The sequence below is a fragment of the Leguminivora glycinivorella genome, chromosome 5 (genome assembly GCF_023078275.1).
Source record: "Leguminivora glycinivorella isolate SPB_JAAS2020 chromosome 5, LegGlyc_1.1, whole genome shotgun sequence".
Lineage (NCBI taxonomy): Eukaryota > Metazoa > Arthropoda > Insecta > Lepidoptera > Tortricidae > Leguminivora > Leguminivora glycinivorella.
In genome coordinates, this window is record NC_062975.1 from 25,303,266 (window position 1) to 25,323,332 (window position 20,067).

The 20,067-nt window shown below is 41.0% G+C and overlaps 1 protein-coding gene across 1 annotated transcript; it reads left to right on the forward strand.

The window, feature by feature from the left end:
• Positions 1–2,428: 2,428 nt before the first annotated feature.
• Positions 2,429–19,699, forward strand: LOC125226390 (protein Spindly). The gene is made up of 6 exons (XM_048130362.1): positions 2,429–3,045; positions 3,783–3,940; positions 4,718–4,809; positions 5,938–6,052; positions 12,408–12,555; positions 19,147–19,699. The coding sequence occupies exons 1-6, from the start codon at positions 2,519–2,521 to the stop codon at positions 19,388–19,390; spliced, it is 1,284 nt and encodes a 427-aa protein (XP_047986319.1). The 5' UTR covers positions 2,429–2,518; the 3' UTR covers positions 19,391–19,699.
• Positions 19,700–20,067: the final 368 nt, after the last annotated feature.

Genomic DNA, 20,067 nt, shown 5'->3' on the forward strand with positions numbered 1-20,067 from the left:
ATAACCATAGTTTAACTTTTAAGTGTGTTTGCTTTTATTTATGTCAATTTAACATGTACATAATTATATTACCACATAAGTGCTTTGGTGAAATACTGTTAACTTTTGTGTATTTTTAATAAATAAATAAATAAACGTGAAAAAAGTCCCAGAATCGGGCCCTTTTGCTATACTCTGACCGCCCCTGTCTATACTACTGTAATGTTTGACGTTATCACGTTAAACTACCGTCCGTAAACCGACTTTACAGACAACCAATTTTTTTCAATTAATAAATGTTTATAAAACATAAACATACACGTAATTATAATTAGCACAGTAATAAATACTTTGCCTTTGAGGTTGTTATCTGTTGCCTACGAATCTCAGATGATACTGGAATAGAAAGGAGCGTAAATTTGAAGTTCCAAAGCTGCACGCTGATTGGTTGAGACACAGACGGTTTCAGTAAATTAAAAAAAAGTAATGTCATTCTCATTGGGGAAAACTTTGGTACTACTGTACAGAAGTAGAAAATAAAGCACATACATATTCATTACTAGATGTCTCTGTTAATAGTAAACCTTGGTTTTGCAAACTCAAAAAATTTGTCCATAGAAAATTTTACTCTACAATAACCCGAATGCGCATTGGCCATTATTGTTTAAATTACCATCTTCATCGTAAAAATATAGTTCCCTCTCCTTTTTGTGATCGCTGTCAAATGCAAGAACCTCAGTCTTTGGACCACATCATTTTTATTTGCCCGTCCTTCGGCATACAGCCTTGTGCTGATGGATGAGCTACTTAATATTTATGGGGCACCTAATTTAATCCCGTCTTCAGTAACGGATTTATTAAAGGAGACTAAAACTTATATTTCTTTGTATAAATTTGTATATAATACTGTAAATATGTTGTAAATAAGTACTCTTTAATTAAATTAATATTCTTAACGGATTTGACTAAATACCTGGAAGAGACGCATTATGCATTTTATTGACTTATTATCGTACTTACTGGATTTGACATAATATTGGAAGGAAGACTTATGAAATTCAAAACAAGATGAATAAGAAAGGCTATGACGAAACAACTGAAAGAGACGAATTTTTTATTGAGACAACTGAAGACATGCTTACTGGATTTGACACATGATATTAAAAGGAAGACTAATGAAATTATATTTTATAACTTATAAGTATTAAAACAAGAAGAAGAATAAAGGAAAATAGAAATACTTCACTCAAGACGAGGCGGTATGGCCTATGGTCCTAGCCTGTCCAGAAGGACGAAGAAAAAAAAAAAAAAGTAATGTCATTCGTCGTTGCCTTTGTCAGGGAGAATAGAGGTAAGGAGGAAAATCTGTCGAAGTAGAAAAGTAGCAAAAATGACCGGCTGAGGCCCTTTAATTTTAATTACAGTTACAAAACTCTCCGCTTGGAGCGCATGTCTCGCTCAATGATCACCGACGTGACATGACATTAGACGTTCTTTTTTCTAAGCTGATTTCGTCGAACTGAGCAAGTCAAGACGTAGTCCAGTGGTAGTGCGCTGGCTTCGTATGCAGATGTTCTCAGGTTCGATCCTGACAGAGCGAACCTTTTTGTTTTTTGATTTTTTTTTATTTTAATTTTCTTTTTACATACATACATACATACATACATACAAGGGATCATCCACATATTACGTCACACCAAATTTCAGGTTTTTGGACCCCTCCCCCCCCTATGTCACGCTTTTTTGTATCCCTTTAACAGGGATTGTCACATTTAGTATGACCCCTCCCCCCCCCTTACACTGTGACGTAATATATGGATGACGCCCAATCACGCCTGTATCCCGTAAAGGGGTAGGCAGAGCACATGAAACCACTAAAGCTTCAGGGCCACTCTTGGCAAATAAGGGGTTAGAAGTAAACGAAACTGTGGCATTGCAGTGAAAGGTTGCCAGCCTCTCGCCTACACCACAATTTAACCCATATCCCATAGTCGCCTTCTACGACACCCACGACAACACCCATGACATTACTTTTCTTTTTGTATATTTTAATTGTTTTATTTATACAAATATGTCAACTTAAGCCCTTTTACATTGTTTGCCCCATTTTAATATTGTAAGTCTTGCGAATGAAATGTCGACAAGTTGTAACAAAACAAAATATATATATTTTTTTTAAATAAAATAATTCGGAAAAAAATATTAGTAGAAAAAAATAAAAAAGCTCTCATCAGGATTTGAACCCGGGACCTCTTGCTCCGTAGGCGGGGTCACTACCGAGAAGGCTAAGAGATTGTGAAAACCTTATGTACCAGCGAATGCTGCGCTACCTGTGTTTTATTTTATATGTGCACTTCTGATACTTAAAGCTTTCGCTCCTTACCTCTAATCTCCATAGCCTTTGTGTATGTATTTCATTTCGCCGTTACCGTTTAATGTTTGAAAAATACGGAGTATAAAATTTGTGTTTCTAAATTAAAGTTAAACCATTTAAGTGTTTTTATTCTGCGATATTGGGCGTTGAGTCTAAAAAGTGGCAATGGATTACTCAACCATCAGCAACAAAACGGGTTGCACAGATCTCGTAGACATAACCAACGGTGACTTGACTGAGAAGTACTACTCCCTCAAAAAGCAGTTTGACAACTTATCCAGCAATTACGATGTTACAAAACAGGAGTTACACGAAGCCACACGCAATTATAACACAGCTTTAGACGTGCAGAGGTACTTATCGGCAGAACTGGAGTCGCTACAGGCTGAAGAGGCACGAAGAAAGAATGAGGTGAATACTAAAGTAACTAAGCTTCAGGAGGACATTTCAGCGTTGCGTGAGGAACATACGGAGCTTATTGAGAGTCATGCTAAGGAGGTGAAGAAGTTTGAAGACGAAATTCGTCGTTTGAAAGAGGAGAATGCGTTTAAGGAAGACAGGCAGTCTCCAGAGAGGGATACAGGGGAGTTGGATGAGGCGCGGGCCGCTTTGTCGGCGGCGCTACAGGAGGCCGCGGCGGCGAAGGCCGCGCTAGAAGAGACAAAGGCTGAGATAGTGTCCTGGAGGATGAGGTAAGCTGCTTGCCCTTGTATGTTCACATCAATGAGCACTTTTGCTAACTTTAAGAAGTCTGGGATGTTGTGAAAGTCAATCAATCAAGTCAAGTCAATATCATGTCTGTATCTGCTGAGTGCGGCACAAGTTAATTAGTTCTCCTTCGCCCATATGCATAATGTTTATAATATATTATTTGTATGTATATTTGTATTTATATTTGTGTATAAGTATATGTTTAATGATATGAACATATTATATTGATTGTAAAATAATATTGCTATACTTGTCAAGAGTTGTTTTTTTTTTTTTTTTTTAGTTTAGTTTATTTAGAACACAAACAGTCATAATAAACATCATACATATATGTAGTACATAATGTACCAGAAACTAAAGTAATACAAATAGACCTGAGAAATAGAGTTGTCATGCTTTCTAAATTTATTTTTCTCACTGCACCCACATTCGCGAATTTCTGTTTGGCCCTATGGTTGACTGGTAGAGAATGCCTTAAGTCCGCCATTTGTACTTTTTTTTCCAATTGTGCAATAAAGTTTAAATAATTAAATAAATATTCAACTAGGGAAATTACATGATATTTACCTGAATTATTTTTGCAACTATTGCTGTTTAAGTTAGAAAATGTCTCTTATGAAGTTATTGTATAGTAAGTGTGTGTTACATTGTTATAGATATAGATGAAAAAATATTTAGTGATTGCTTGTGAACTGTATGATTTATTGTTATTTCCTAGGTCTGAAGAGTTAGTCGCAGAAATGGGTCAGATGCGTGAAGCTGCTGAACTAAGGCGAGAAGAGCTCCGTGCCGCAGCTGAGCGGGAGGCGGGTGCGCTCGCTGACCTTGCAGAGGCGCGGGCCATGTTGCATCAGCCTGATGAAGGACCTGAGCATGGTGAGGGTACATTACAAAGTATAGATGACATACACTGCAATACAATAGCTCTGGTGGCCTATCGGTAAGAGCGTGCGACTTTCGATCCAGAGGTAGTGAGTTCCAACCCCGGCTTGTACCAATGAGTTTGTCGGAACTTATGGTGCTAAATGTAAATAGAAATAAAAATCATTTATTTGTGACAAGTGACAACAGAAATTTACACATAACACAACAAGATAGGTACATACATACATAATAATTGCCACGAAATGGTCCCAAATGAATGTCATTTGATATTTGGCAGTCGCTTTTCAGTGAAGGAAAACATCGTGAGGAAACCAGACTAATCCCAATATGACCTGGTTACCCTTTGGGTTGGAATGTCAGATGGCAGTCACTTTCGTAAAAAGTTGTGCCTACGCCAAATCTTGGGATTAGTTGTCAAAGCAGGCCATATGCTCCCTTGAGTCTAGAGGCACTAAACAGGGAGTCATGGAGGTTAAGGGGAGAGGCCTTTGCCCAGCTGTGGGACACCATTATAGGCTAGATTTAAAAAAAATCTCCTTTTAGTAGTTCCTTAGAAAGCTATTAAAATAGGAGCTTATTATCCAATGGAATCCGTAAGATATTCATAAGTTATTTACTTTGTTTATTCGGTAAATATTCGGCAATGCAACCAAATCATTCGGCCGAATACGAACATTGAAAATTTGCCGAATATTTACCGAATACTCGGCCCATCTCTAATTAGCACACAAAGATAGATATAAAAATGAATATTGTATTTGATTGCAGCTGCAAAAGGGAACTCCATTTTTGCTGAAGTGGAGGACAAAAGACAAGAGATGGCCAAGAATCTCATACAAATGAAGCAGACTAACGCTAGAGTAAGTATAACTCAGCTTTTAAACAAAAAAAACTAAATCGAAATCGGTTCATCCGGTCGGGAGCTACGATGCCACAGACAGACAGACAGACAGACACGTCAAACTTATAACATCCGGTTTTTGCGTCGTGGGTTAAAAATCCGTAGAAAATGTAACAGTAAAAAAATACAATTTTGAAAATCTCCGACCGCGACATAGTGGACCGATTTTCATGAAACATGGCTAACAACACTCCCGACTAACTCAGCTTTCAAAACACTAAATCTAAATCGGTTCATCCGTTCTGGAGCTACGATGCCACAGACAGACACACACACAGACAGACAGACAGACGGACAGACAGACAGACACGTCAAACTTACAACACCACGGTTATAACAAAGAAAGCTGACTTAAATTGATGTCATGTAATCGGTTCATCCGTTCTGGAGCTACGATGCCACAGACAGACACACACACAGACAGACAGACACGTCAAACTTACAACACCACGGTTATAACAAAGAAAGCTGACTTAAATTGATGTCATGTAAAGTATCAGATTGGTAAAGCTTAAAGGAATGAATTCCCAAGACATGCTCGGTTTTACTTATTTTTAACCTGTGTTATAAGTTTGACCTGTCTGTCTCTCTGTGTCATTGTAGCTCCCGAATGGATTAGATTTAGTTGTTTTTGTTTGAAAGCTGAATTAGTGGGGAGTGTTCTTAGCCATGTTTCATGAAAATCGGTCCACTATGTCAGTGTTTTTTTTTTTTAATTTTAAATTTGTGGTTATTCTTAAACTAAAGCTTAATTATAGCTTTGCCCAGGCTGAAAAAACCATTGCATATTCTTTAGTATATATTTGATGATAAAACTGTATAAGTCACTTATAAACTGAAATAGATACCATACACTAAAGAAAAAGCGATCAAGCCCACTGGTGGCGAAGCCGGGAATCGAACCCGGGTCTCCAGCTAACGCGGCTGACGTGATAAACCGCTACACCACCTCGACCGCCTAGGTACCCGCCGAAATTTCTCTAGTGTATGTTATCTCTGAAGGCTAGGCGCCTTTGACCAACTCTAAGGGCGAGCAATTTGTGCTTGCACCTCCACTGTTCACTGTTTATTCACTGTTTATTTTCAGCTTAGAAGAGACTTAGCCAACAAGCAAGCAGAGGTTGAAGCATTGCTACATGAAAAGCAGACTATCTGGGAACAACAAGCTGGAGTTGCCGCTCACTATGATAGCGAGCTTCTTGGTATGTTTGCATCAATCCTCTCCTACACGCCCTAATCCTAATCACGCTCCTAATATGATAGTATATGATATATATATGATAGTGTATGAGTTATATGATATATTTGTAACAATTAGTAAGTAAATCTTAGAACAAATTAATTTATCCTCATAGAAAATAAATTCAGTAAGTAGTAAACGATATACCTACATAGAAATAAATGGCTGCGTGACTATGATACCGCGTACCGGTACGCGATGTAATTAGAGTGCAAACTCGCTCACGTAAAGAACGGGCCGGTGCAGTGGGTGCGCAGCAATGTCCGCTTATAGTTAGGTAGTATGTAAGTTATTTAGTTAAGTGCGTAGAATAAGAAATATACGATATACTAGCGCTGTATCCGCCAACAAACTGTCCTCAGTTTGGCGGAATTGTTTCTTGTAAAATAGTTGTAAGTTTCTTGTTATAAATAAATTAAAAAAAAAATCGCCACACGAAACTGGAGATAGATTGGACACATTCTTCAGAGAGGGGAAAGAAATAACGCGAGCATTGCTTTCGACTGGAAACCGCAGAATGCCAGCCGTGGCCCCGGGCGCCCTGTCCACACATGGAAGCGGTCCGTCGAAAATGAGCTACGAGCGGCTGGTTTGAGCTGGAGCGAGGCCACGAGGGTCGCTGAAGATAGGAAGGCGTGGCGCGAGTTTGTGAAGGCCCTTTGCACCTCTGGGGTGCCTTAGGACTACAACAACAATCTTCCTCCTTGCGCGTTATCTCAGCCATTTGCCTCGGCTTATTGCCTGGGGTGCGCTTTGACAACTAACCCTGAGAGTTTGGCGTAGGCACTAGTTTTACGATAACAACTGCCATCTGGCCTTCAGCTGAGTTTAGACCAGCAAGTCATTGCTGCAAGTTTTGAGACGCAACTATAGGTAAGAGTGAGTGGCAAATATCTGCATCTCTGTCTTGCATAATTATACTTCTGTCTCAAAACTTGCAGCATAACTTTTTTTTATACTACGTCGGTGGCAAACAAGCATACGGCCCGCCTGATGTAAAGCGGTCACCGTAACCTATGGACGCCTGCAACTTGCACGTCTAAACTCAGCTTTCCAATCAGAAGGGTAACTACCTATTTAGTAAGTAGACTTTATTGAAATTAGTCAGGTTTCCTCACGATGATTTTCGCGATTTTGTATCTATCAAATTTTATCAATTTCTTCTTTCTATCAATTTTACCTTTCGTCCACAGTAAATACAGACATTTTCATCTTCATAAAATTTTAAAAATCATATCAAATAAAAATTCATATAATAACCTAACCACAAAATTAAAAGTGTGAAAAAACCCCCGACCGCGACATAGTGGACCAATTTTCATGAAACATGGCTAAGAACACTTCCGACTAACTCAGTTTTCAGACAAAAAAAAACTAAATCAAAATCGGTTCATCCGTTCGAGAGCTACGATGCCACAGACAGACACACACACAGACAGACAGACAACACACAGACAGACACGTCAAACTTATTTAAAGAACACAAACTGAACACTCCCGACTAACTCAGTTTTCAGACACTAAAAAAAACTAAATCAAAATCGGTTCATCCGTTCGAGAGCTACGATGCCACAGACAGACAGACAAACAGACAGACAGACATACACACAGACAGACGCGTCAAACTTATAACACCCTGTCGTGTTTGGTCGGGGGTTAAAAACAAACCGCCTTTTGTTTTCGAATTTTTTCACTTACTACTAATAATTTTAGAACAAAACGGGACTTAATCGCGTAAACACTTACATTTATATTAGGCCCGACGTTTCGAACATCACATTATGTTCGTGGTCACGGGTAGACTGGCGAGGAATTGCATCAACATCTTCTAGCCGCGCGAGTTTCTCGAACTACCCGCACTTGTTCTTGATTATTCACTTTTGCGCTAGGGTTGTCACTTTGCCTACACACAACACTCACGACATCAGCCGGTGTGTCCCTCGGTGTTTTTCACGCTTACATTTGCTAATCACTGGATTCCACGAAGAAGAAATTCCCTGTCCCTCATTTTGGTTGAAATTTCGATGCTTCCTAATTTCAATCGCTTCACGTACTTTTCTGCTGTAGAACAGACGTTCCGTTGATAGAATTTTGGGACTATGGAGCTCGATCCAGTGGTTTGGTCCCGACTGTAGCAGATGTTCAGCTACCGCAGACTTATTAATTTGGCGGTTTTTGACAGCCGCGATATGCTCCTTGACCCTTACCGCTATTGTGCGTTTGGTTTCTCCAATATAGGAACTACCACAGCTGCAATCTATCTTGTACACACCTGGTGTCTGATACGGGATAACATCCTTTGCTGACCTAAGTTGCCCTGACACTTTGGACATCGGTAAGTACACGGTACGTATAGAATACTTCCCTAGTACCGTCCCGACCTTGTCCGTCACACCTCTGACGTAGGGCATAAAAGCTGGTCGCCTTGGAACATCTGGATGCTTCCCCCTCGGCTTTCGTCTAGGCTGTCTACTGTGTAATCTGTACCCATTCTTTCTAAGAACCCCCTGAACGTATGACAACTCACTCTCAAGAAATTCCGGGTCACACAAGTCACGCGCCCTGTTCTTTAAGGAGTTCACGACGGACAGCAGGTGACGGGGGTGGTGATGAGACAGAGCGTTAAGATATCTGTCTGTGTGTGTAGGCTTCCTGTAGACAGTGTACGCCAGAGTACCATCCATCCGACCTACCACTTTTACGTCCAGAAAAGGTAAACTGCGTTCCGATTCCAGTTCATATGTAAATTTTACCCTTGAATGAATGGAATTGAGATACTGGAGTAGTTGCTCAACTTCTTGTTTTCCACCTTTCATGATACAAAAGACATCATCGACATATCGCTTCCATAATTTCACTGCCCATGGTTGCAGGTCTATGTTAGTCTCAAAATGCTCCATCCAGATGTTCGCTAACACCGGCGCCACAGGGCTGCCCATAGCAACTCCGTCAATCTGGAGATAATGCCTATGCTGATATAAAAAGTAGCTACCTTCCAAACAGTTTCGTAGCAACACCATGACTGACCCCAGTATCTCATTGTCCGCAAGCCTCGTCCGAACCACCTCGAGACATTCTTTCACTGGAACATTGGTGAAAAGTGACTCAACATCAAAACTCACCATTATCTCGTCTGGTTCCAACGTGATGCCCTTTAGAATGTCTATAAAGTGACGGGAATCCTTCACAAATGATGACGTCTTACCCACAAGCGGCTGCAACACCGATGCAACATGCTTTGCCAGATCGTAAGTAGGTGAAGCAATTTGACTTACAATTGGACGCAAAGGCACATTTGCTTTGTGTACCTTCGGCAGTCCATACAATTTCGGCGGCTGCACTATCTTAGGTTTGTATAAACTGTCGAAAACATCATCTTGGAAAAACTCCCTGTAGTCTCTGATGACTGCTCTAATCCGGCGCGTAACTCTGGCAGTAGGGTCATATGAGACAGGCTTGTACACACTCGTATCGTTCAGTAAAAGCCCTATTTTACGATCGTAATCCGATGAGTCCATAACTACCGTGGCGTTCCCCTTATCCGCCTTTAGAACCAGTATGTTCTCATTCGCTTTCAGGTTCTTCAGAGCCGAACGCTCCTCCGAAGTCACATTACTCTTAGGTAGTGTCGCCTTTCTCAAAATAACCGCAACATCCTGTCTAAGCACCTCCGCATCCCTAGACGGAACCTTGTTTCGCGATATTGCTTCTTCAACACTACAGATCACGGCCTCATATGGAATTCGCTTAGGTGTCATAGCGAAATTCAACCCTTTTTCTAATATACTGACGGTCGCTTTTTCCAGAGGAGTGGTAGATAAATTAATTACCGTGGAAGTAGGTTTATCATCTTGATTTCCACCCACAGTCTCGTTATTTCCATATCGAAAACTCAACTTTTCATATTTCCTATCATGAGCTTTAACACGATAATAAAAAATACGATCCGCTTGTTCGAAGGTTATCCGATCCCACAATTCAAAATCACTGCGAGATAACACCGCACCACACTCACTATGCAACCCGTATAATTCACACTGCACTCTGTCTATTTCCGCGTAATGATTTCTTATTTGCTGTTTTAAAAGACGGATGCTGGCAGCCCTTAGAATGTTCGCAGAAAACGGTATATCCCTACGCGGTTTTATTCTAACACACGCAGGCAATAAGTTCGAATCGCGACACTTTATTAAAAATGACAACGATGTTGTTTCACGCACTCGTTTTTTCCGCAACCATCCCAGACGTTTTAGTTTTATTGCAATTTCCGGCCCGTACCGGTCAACAATATATTGATTTAGACTAACACGATTTGCACTCATAATTTTAGAACAAAACGGGACTTAATCGCGTAAACACTTACATTTATATTAGGCCCGACGTTTCGAACATCACATTATGTTCGTGGTCACGGGTAGACTGGCGAGGAATTGCATCAACATCTTCTAGCCGCGCGAGTTTCTCGAACTACCCGCACTTGTTCTTGATTATTCACTTTTGCGCTAGGGTTGTCACTTTGCCTACACACAACACTCACGACATCAGCCGGTGTGTCCCTCGGTGTTTTTTCACGCTTACATTTGCTAATCACTGGATTCCACGAAGAAGAAATTCCCTGTCCCTCATTTTGGTTGAAATTTCGATGCTTCCTAATTTCAATCGCTTCACGTACTTTTCTGCTGTAGAACAGACGTTCCGTTGATAGAATTTTGGGACTATGGAGCTCGATCCAGTGGTTTGGTCCCGACTGTAGCAGATGTTCAGCTACCGCAGACTTATTAACGTCACTTTATAGACATTCTAAAGGGCATCACGTTGGAACCAGACGAGATAATGGTGAGTTTTGATGTTGAGTCACTTTTCACCAATGTTCCAGTGAAAGAATGTCTCGAGGTGGTTCGGACGAGGCTTGCGGACAATGAGATACTGGGGTCAGTCATGGTGTTGCTACGAAACTGTTTGGAAGGTAGCTACTTTTTATATCAGCATAGGCATTATCTCCAGATTGACGGAGTTGCTATGGGCAGCCCTGTGGCGCCGGTGTTAGCGAACATCTGGATGGAGCATTTTGAGACTAACATAGACCTGCAACCATGGGCAGTGAAATTATGGAAGCGATATGTCGATGATGTCTTTTGTATCATGAAAGGTGGAAAACAAGAAGTTGAGCAACTACTCCAGTATCTCAATTCCATTCATTCAAGGGTAAAATTTACATATGAACTGGAATCGGAACGCAGTTTACCTTTTCTGGACGTAAAAGTGGTAGGTCGGATGGATGGTACTCTGGCGTACACTGTCTACAGGAAGCCTACACACACAGACAGATATCTTAACGCTCTGTCTCATCACCACCCCCGTCACCTGCTGTCCGTCGTGAACTCCTTAAAGAACAGGGCGCGTGACTTGTGTGACCCGGAATTTCTTGAGAGTGAGTTGTCATACGTTCAGGGGTTCTTAGAAAGAATGGGTACAGATTACACAGTAGACAGCCTAGACGAAAGCCGAGGGGAAGCATCCAGATGTTCCAAGGCGACCAGCTTTTATGCCCTACGTCAGAGGTGTGACGGACAAGGTCGGGACGGTACTAGGGAAGTATTCTATACGTACCGTGTACTTACCGATGTCCAAAGTGTCAGGGCAACTTAGGTCAGCAAAGGATGTTATCCCGTATCAGACACCAGGTGTGTACAAGATAGATTGCAGCTGTGGTAGTTCCTATATTGGAGAAACCAAACGCACAATAGCGGTAAGGGTCAAGGAGCATATCGCGGCTGTCAAAAACCGCCAAATTAATAAGTCTGCGGTAGCTGAACATCTGCTACAGTCGGGACCAAACCACTGGATCGAGCTCCATAGTCCCAAAATTCTATCAACGGAACGTCTGTTCTACAGCAGAAAAGTACGTGAAGCGATTGAAATTAGGAAGCATCGAAATTTCAACCAAAATGAGGGACAGGGAATTTCTTCTTCGTGGAATCCAGTGATTAGCAAATGTAAGCGTGAAAAAACACCGAGGGACACACCGGCTGATGTCGTGAGTGTTGTGTGTAGGCAAAGTGACAACCCTAGCGCAAAAGTGAATAATCAAGAACAAGTGCGGGTAGTTCGAGAAACTCGCGCGGCTAGAAGATGTTGATGCAATTCCTCGCCAGTCTACCCGTGACCACGAACATAATGTGATGTTCGAAACGTCGGGCCTAATATAAATGTAAGTGTTTACGCGATTAAGTCCCGTTTTGTTCTAAAATTATGAGTGCAAATCGTGTTAGTCTAAATCAATATACTACTAATAACATTTACATTTTCTTTCGCAGAAAGTTACTCGGAACGCATAACGCAGCTAGAAGACTTATGCGAGCGCCAACGTCGAGAGTTATGTCGCTGGTTCAAGTCTCTGCGTGAAGCCTCGCCTCCCGCGCGCCCCGAGCCAGGCTGGCTGCCTGCTGTGCTCGACCATCTCAAGTAAGACACACTTAAGACTTATTTAGAGAGACTAGGAGTACATAACTCAGCTAGAAGACTTATGCGAGCGCCAACGTCGAGAGTTATGTCGCTGGTTCAAGTCTCTGCGTGAAGCCTCGCCTCCCGCGCGCCCCGAGCCAGGCTGGCTACCTGCTGTGCTCGACCATCTCAAGTAAGACAGACTTAAGACTTATTTAGAGAGACTAGGAATACATAACTCAGCTAGAAGACTTATGCGAGCGCCAACGACGAGAGTTATGTCGCTGGTTCAAGTCTCTGCGTGAAGCCTCGCCTCCCGCGCGCCCCGAGCCAGGCTGGCTACCTGCTGTGCTCGACCATCTCAAGTAAGACAGACTTAAGACTTATTTAGAGAGACTAGGAATACATAACTCAGCTAGAAGACTTATGCGAGCGCCAACGACGAGAGTTATGTCGCTGGTTCAAGTCCCTGCGTGAAGCCTCGCCTCCCGCGCGCCCCGAGCCAGGCTGGCTGCCTGCTGTGCTCGACCATCTCAAGTAAGACACACTTAAGACTTATTTAGAGAGACTAGGAATACATAACTCAGCTAGAAGACTTATGCGAGCGCCAACGTCGAGAGTTATGTCGCTGGTTCAAGTCCCTGCGTGAAGCCTCGCCTCCCGCGCGCCCCGAGCCAGGCTGGCTGCCTGCTGTGCTCGACCATCTCAACTAAGACACACTTAAGACTTATTTAGAGAGACTAGGAATACATAACTCAGCTAGAAGACTTATGCGAGCGCCAACGTCGAGAGTTATGTCGCTGGTTCAAGTCTCTGCGTGAAGCCTCGCCTCCCGCGCGCCCCGAGCCAGGCTGGCTGCCTGCTGTGCTCGACCATCTCAAGTAAGACACACTTAAGACTTATTTAGAGAGTGTAGTGTGCACTGTACGTTACACACACCTTCACGTAATCTCTCTATATATTCCGTAGGTTAAGGATCATATATCAGTAATATATCATACATTCAACCAACAAGTTGTTTCCATCAACGCTCCTCCTTTACATGGCGATCCTGCCAGTGCGGCCTTGTGCTGCACTGGCAGCGCGCTGCGCTTGCCAGTCAAGGTTGTGAAGTGAAATAAATACAAGTAAATTAAATAAAACATTTCGGACATTAATAAATTTGCGTGTAAGTGACACTGTGTGGAGCGGAAAAATAACAAATAAACAGTTTTGTCAGGACTTGGAACGTGAAATAACAGTGAAGGTCATAAATTTTACAACAACGGACACGTATATAAAAAGTGATTTTCTAAATTTCACCATTTTCATCTTAAATTAAAATTGAAATATCTACTGCCGAGAGCAAAATTTTTAAGAATATGGAGCAGCAGGGAGTTGTTGGTGTCCTTGGTCGAGCATGGCGTCTGGAGGTCCAAGGACAGCAGCAGAAGAAAGTGAAGGTTGTGGTTGTGATAAAACAAAAGTGAATGTGCGGTTTGCAAAAGTGTACACGAATTATTATACAAACTTTTTTTTCGTTCTTAGTAAAGTAGTTTCCTTTATTTTTCGTTTAGTTTATTAAGTTAATTTACTTATATAATGTTATAAATGCCGTTTGATGAAAAAAAAAAACTTATAAAGTTAAAAAGTTGGTCTTTAATCTGTGACGAGAAAAAAAAATTGTTATGACTACACCAGTTAATTTTATTGCATAAAAACGCTGATTCATTTTATTCATTTCTTATTGTTTTCTAACATACATTTGATAATTTCATATTAAGTACTACATTTCATATAATAGTTACTCAGCATACTTTTATACCCAGCAAATATGGCACATGACGGCGGCGCGTGTACTCCTTATAGGGATTGGCATGTGTCGTCTGTTATTTCATCTCCAATTTCACAGTTCGTGCACTCATCATCACTTGAATATTATAAGAATGAAATTAAATTGTAATTACAGTGCAACACTTCAAATACTTATTTAAATTTTTACCTTTCAATATAAACTACATACACAACTACCGAATTTTAACCATATATGTGTGTTTAATGTAACTTAATTAGATTTATTGTAACGTTACTTTTTATTAGATATTATGTTTTATTTTTAATGATGACGAAGTAAAATTGTATCGGACGAGACTTTCTATTAATTCATGGATCTGACTTATTTAATAAACAAAGGAATGGAGAAATGTATAGAAATAACAGATATGACTTTTTAAATAAAAATGGTACTTACTTATTGTAAATGAGAATAGTTTTGAAGGTAAGGTTTTTTTTTGTAAAGTTTTATAGTTTGATTTAAAGGAATGTAGGTTTCGTAAAATTATTGGTCATCGAATGCTTGTGGAAAAGTTCAGTGAGGCAATGAATGTGAAAGAAGTGAAATGATTGTAGACAGAATTGATTTATGGGAAAATTTAAACACGTAAGTTTTTCGAAGGACTCTTGGCCTGATCACCTGAGGGTTGCCGAATTTCCTACATGTTAAAGTTTTCATGGAGTGTGAGATTAGTGATGGCATTTTTGAGTGTTGTTTTATTTTGTGAAAGATGAGTGAAAGTAATTAATTGATAACAAATATAATTATGTGACTATCGCAAATCGTTGGCCCAAGAGGCAGCGATTAGCAAGGGTACGCCAGGGTACAAGACAGGTAGGGAATCCTTGGAGATCTGATCATGATTCGGTCGAGTACCAATCGTGAAGACTCCTTGGACACATGGAAGGTTATTGTGTAAGGAAGTGTTAAAAGAACTGCCTGTATGAGAAATATATAGTATGTGTGCGCGCTTAAAAAAAAATCCTTGTACCCTGAGCAAATAAAAAAAAAAATATTGTAAGGTCGGCCGACCACGTGCGTAAAAGCGTTGCGTACCCTTGGTCTTACCTTGATCTTATATAAATACTGAGTCTTGATGTTTGTGAAAGATATAAATAAATAATAAGGAATGACGTCATAATGAAATAAATGTACTATGTACTTAAATAATTAAAAAAGAAGCTTGCAAGTGCCTAATTAATAATGTATTAATGCAAATGATAAATGACAGGTACCTAATGAAAATACAGTGACCCTTAAAAGGACGCATAGACCGTACGGTAGTGTATTGACGAGTACACTACGAATATGAAAGAAAGTAATAGGTACTTATTATGTTTTTTTTTAAATTTAATTCAATGTATCTTGAGTAGTTTTAATGTTTTATTTGTGTTTTAATGCTTTTTTTTGTGTAATGAAAAAAAATGCTTGTTCTTTTTATTTACAATTCTATTTTTGTCTTAATTTTATGTCATCATTGCGTGCATAAATTTGTTATTCACTATGAAATATGCCTAAATAAAAATAATAATTGATATTATGTAAAATTGACTTGTACACAGACATTGTCATTGTCACTATTGGATATAACTTTCTATGTCGTTTTACATGTAACAATACTGAATTAATATAAAAAAAAATGGTGTACATTATTTTGGCTTACTATTTTGACGAATTTGTTGTTGTTTAGAAATGAAAAATATTAATTAGAAAATTTAATGTAAAAAAAAAATCTGATATACTTACTTATGTCAAATGTGTTTAAAAAAAATGTATACTTATCTGATATACTTACTTATGTCAAATGTGTTTAAAAAATGTATTACCTACTCAAAAAAAACATGTAACCTATTTTTTTTTCTTTTTTAAAGGGGGGAGGTGTAGTGTGCACTGTACGTTACACACACCTTCACGTAATCTCTCTATATATTCCGTAGGTTAAGGATCATATATCAGTAATATATCATACATTCAACCAACAAGTTGTTTCCATCAACGCTCCTCCTTTACAAGAGACTAGGAGTACATAACTCAGCTAGAAGACTTATGCGAGCGCCAACGTCGAGAGTTATGTCGCTGGTTCAAGTCTCTGCGTGAAGCCTCGCCTCCCGCGCGCCCCGAGCCAGGCTGGCTACCTGCTGTGCTCGACCATCTCAAGTAAGACAGACTTAAGACTTATTTAGAGAGACTAGGAATACATAACTCAGCTAGAAGACTTATGCGAGCGCCAACGACGAGAGTTATGTCGCTGGTTCAAGTCTCTGCGTGAAGCCTCGCCTCCCGCGCGCCCCGAGCCAGGCTGGCTACCTGCTGTGCTCGACCATCTCAAGTAAGACAGACTTAAGACTTATTTAGAGAGACTAGGAATACATAACTCAGCTAGAAGACTTATGCGAGCGCCAACGACGAGAGTTATGTCGCTGGTTCAAGTCCCTGCGTGAAGCCTCGCCTCCCGCGCGCCCCGAGCCAGGCTGGCTGCCTGCTGTGCTCGACCATCTCAAGTAAGACACACTTAAGACTTATTTAGAGAGACTAGGAATACATAACTCAGCTAGAAGACTTATGCGAGCGCCAACGTCGAGAGTTATGTCGCTGGTTCAAGTCCCTGCGTGAAGCCTCGCCTCCCGCGCGCCCCGAGCCAGGCTGGCTGCCTGCTGTGCTCGACCATCTCAAGTAAGACACACTTAAGACTTATTTAGAGAGACTAGGAATACATAACTCAGCTAGAAGACTTATGCGAGCGCCAACGTCGAGAGTTATGTCGCTGGTTCAAGTCCCTGCGTGAAGCCTCGCCTCCCGCGCGCCCCGAGCCAGGCTGGCTACCTGCTGTGCTCGACCATCTCAAGTAAGACACACTTAAGACTTAATATCTGGGCGACCGAGCTTCGCTCGGTTCTATTTTAATACATACATACAATCACGCCTGTATCCTATAAAGGGGTAGGCAGAGCACATGAAACTACTAAAGCTTCAGTGCCACTCTTGGCAAATAAGGGGTTAAAAGAAAACGAAACTGTGGCATTGCAGTGACAGGTTGCCAGCCTCTCGCCTACACCACAATTTAACCCATATCCCATAGTCGCCTTCTACGACACCCACGGGAAGAAAGGGGGTGGTGAAATTCTTAACCCGTCACCACACAGGTGACGGGTATATTAATATATCACGTCTTTAGATAAAAAAAACTCTTATAAATACAAAAACAAAAAAAAGACAAAAAACAAAAATTTAATTTCTGCGTACATTAGACCGACCTTGTACGACTGAACTAAGCGGAATCGATGCGCGTGCGGCGAAATTAACGACCATATTTTACGTTTACTACCGCAAAAGAAAAACTCATGAAAACTCGAAAATTCGCGTTTTCCGGGATCTAAGGCTACGCTAGATCGATTTTTCACCCCCGAAAACCCCCACACAACAAATTTCAGCGAAATCGTTAGAGCGGTTTCCGAGATCGTCGGTATATATAAATAAATAAATAAATATACAAGAATTGCTCGTTTAAAAGTATAAGACTTAGGACCGGTTGCATCAAACCCTCTGTCACCGTTAAAGCGTTCGTTAAATTTTACTGTATGGGAAGTTCCATAGACGTCTGCTGCGTGACGATGATGTGTCTGTCAAATGTGGTTGATGCAACTGGCCCTTAGAGAGACTAGGAGTACATAACTTAGCTAGAGGAGATATGTGTGCGTCAAAGCGAGTTGTCCTGCTGGTTCAAATCTCTATCATCATACTCCTTGCGTTATCCCGGCATTTGCCACGGCTCATGGGAGTCTGGGGTCCGCTCTGATAACTAATTCCAAGATTTGGCGTAGGCACTAGTTTTACGAAAGCGACTGCCATCTGACATCTGACCTTCCAACCCGAAGGGTAACTAGGCCTTATTGGAATTAGTCCGGTTTCCTTCACTGAAAAGCGACTGGCAAATATCAATATCATAAGTTCCGAAAAACTCATTGGTACGTACGAGCCGGGATTCGAACCCGCGACCTCCGAATCGAAAGTCGCACTCTCTTACCACTAGGCCACCAGCGCTCCAAATGGCTGGTTCAAATCTCTATGTGAAGCATTTACTTGTTCGACCATCTCAAGTAAGACTGACTCAGAGAGAAGTAATGAAACTGAAACTGAGAAGAATGCTGCTGTGACTTAGGAGAGAATCCATACTAATATTATAAATGGGAAAGTGTGTGTCTGTTTGTTTGTCCGTCTTTCACGGCAAAACGGAGTGACGAATTGACATGAATTTTTAAGTGAAGATAGTTGAAGGCATGGAGAGTGACAGGCTACTTTCTTTCTCTTTCTAACGCGAGCGAGGCCGCCGGAAAAAGCTAGTTGTCTATAAATAGTTCGTCGAGTGCTCCTTGTTCGCATTTGTTTGACATTTTTATTGATGATTTTGAGTCATGAACAATTAATAAATCGACGAATTTGATTAAGTTTGATGCCTTTACAGTTTATATTTTCCTCGTGTTAGTGTGGTGAAAATTTTTGTGTTCGACTTTGGAAGAAATTGTTTTACCTACACGCCTCGAAACCCTCGCGCTCACGCTCGCGGATCAATATTGGAATCTTTCGCTCGCTCGGGTATCAATATTTACATGTCTCTGTTTGGCCCGATGGTTGACTGGTAGAGAATGCCATTAGGCATTAAGTTCACCATTTGTACATTTTTGTTTTATTTGTGCAATAAAGTTTAAATAAATAAATAAATATTGACACGTGCGGTTAAACAACAACTTTGCCCCTTGTAAAACAAATAACTATTATAATTTAGCATAATCTTTCCCCAGAACGGAATGCGACCGCCTCCGCGCCGAAGTGCTGTCTCTCGGCGCCGGCCAGCTCGCCAGCGCCGCCCAGGTGCGCGACCTGCGCAGGAAGATCGCCCTTCTGTCCGCTTCCGGCGCCAACCTCGCCAGGCCGTCCCCCGAGGCGGCTGACGGCGGCGATAAGGGCGACGTTCCCGTGTACAAGACCGTGCAGGTGAAGAGAATGGTGCCAGATGATGTTAGGAAGAAAGTATCCTTCAATTGAGGTTAGAATTATGTTTTGGGGTGAGTTATGACAGAGGCGAGTTGTAACGACTTCCATTAACTTTCAGTTCGTAATATCTTATTGACTCCAATGAACGTCTTACATATGAGTATGACATGTTCCATAAAATCTCAGGAGACATAAATAACCGTGGTATGCAATGTATTTTCAAACAGATTGATGAAGCAATTCATGACATTAGAAACAGAGATCTAGATTACGAGAATCGAAGTGAAAATGAATCTAATTCTATTGACAATTCGGTCTCTGAAACGGAGGAACAACAGTTTTTTCGTACCTAATACCTACCTGAACATTCTTCATCAAAATATTGCTGGCCTCATAAATAAGACTGACATGCTAACAATCCGTTTAAATGACTTGGAATCGGACAAAGTGAATATAGACGTAATATGTGTCACAGAACATTTCATAATGGCCGGACACGAAGACCTCTTAACGATACCGAACTATCAACTAGCAGCGTTTTTCTCGCGGAAAAGCAAACGTGGTGGATCTTGCATACTGGTCAGACATGGACATCAATTAGAACTACCAAAAATTGCGAGACACTCCGTTCCAGGAATTTTTGAATGCTGTGCCGTGGAATTGACTGCCCAAAACACTATAGTTGTTTGTATATACAGAACTCCGAGTTTTAGCAATTTGACTCTATT

Excerpts from the sequence above, each read along its gene's own strand:
- LOC125226390 (XM_048130362.1), top strand. The coding sequence starts at position 2,519 with ATGGATTACTCAACCATCAGCAACAAAACGGGTTGCACAGATCTCGTA. Across the intron at positions 3,046-3,782 it reads ATAGTGTCCTGGAGGATGAG|GTCTGAAGAGTTAGTCGCAG; the intron begins GTAAGCTGCTTG and ends GTTATTTCCTAG. Across the intron at positions 12,556-19,146 it reads GCTGTGCTCGACCATCTCAA|AACGGAATGCGACCGCCTCC; the intron begins GTAAGACACACT and ends ATCTTTCCCCAG.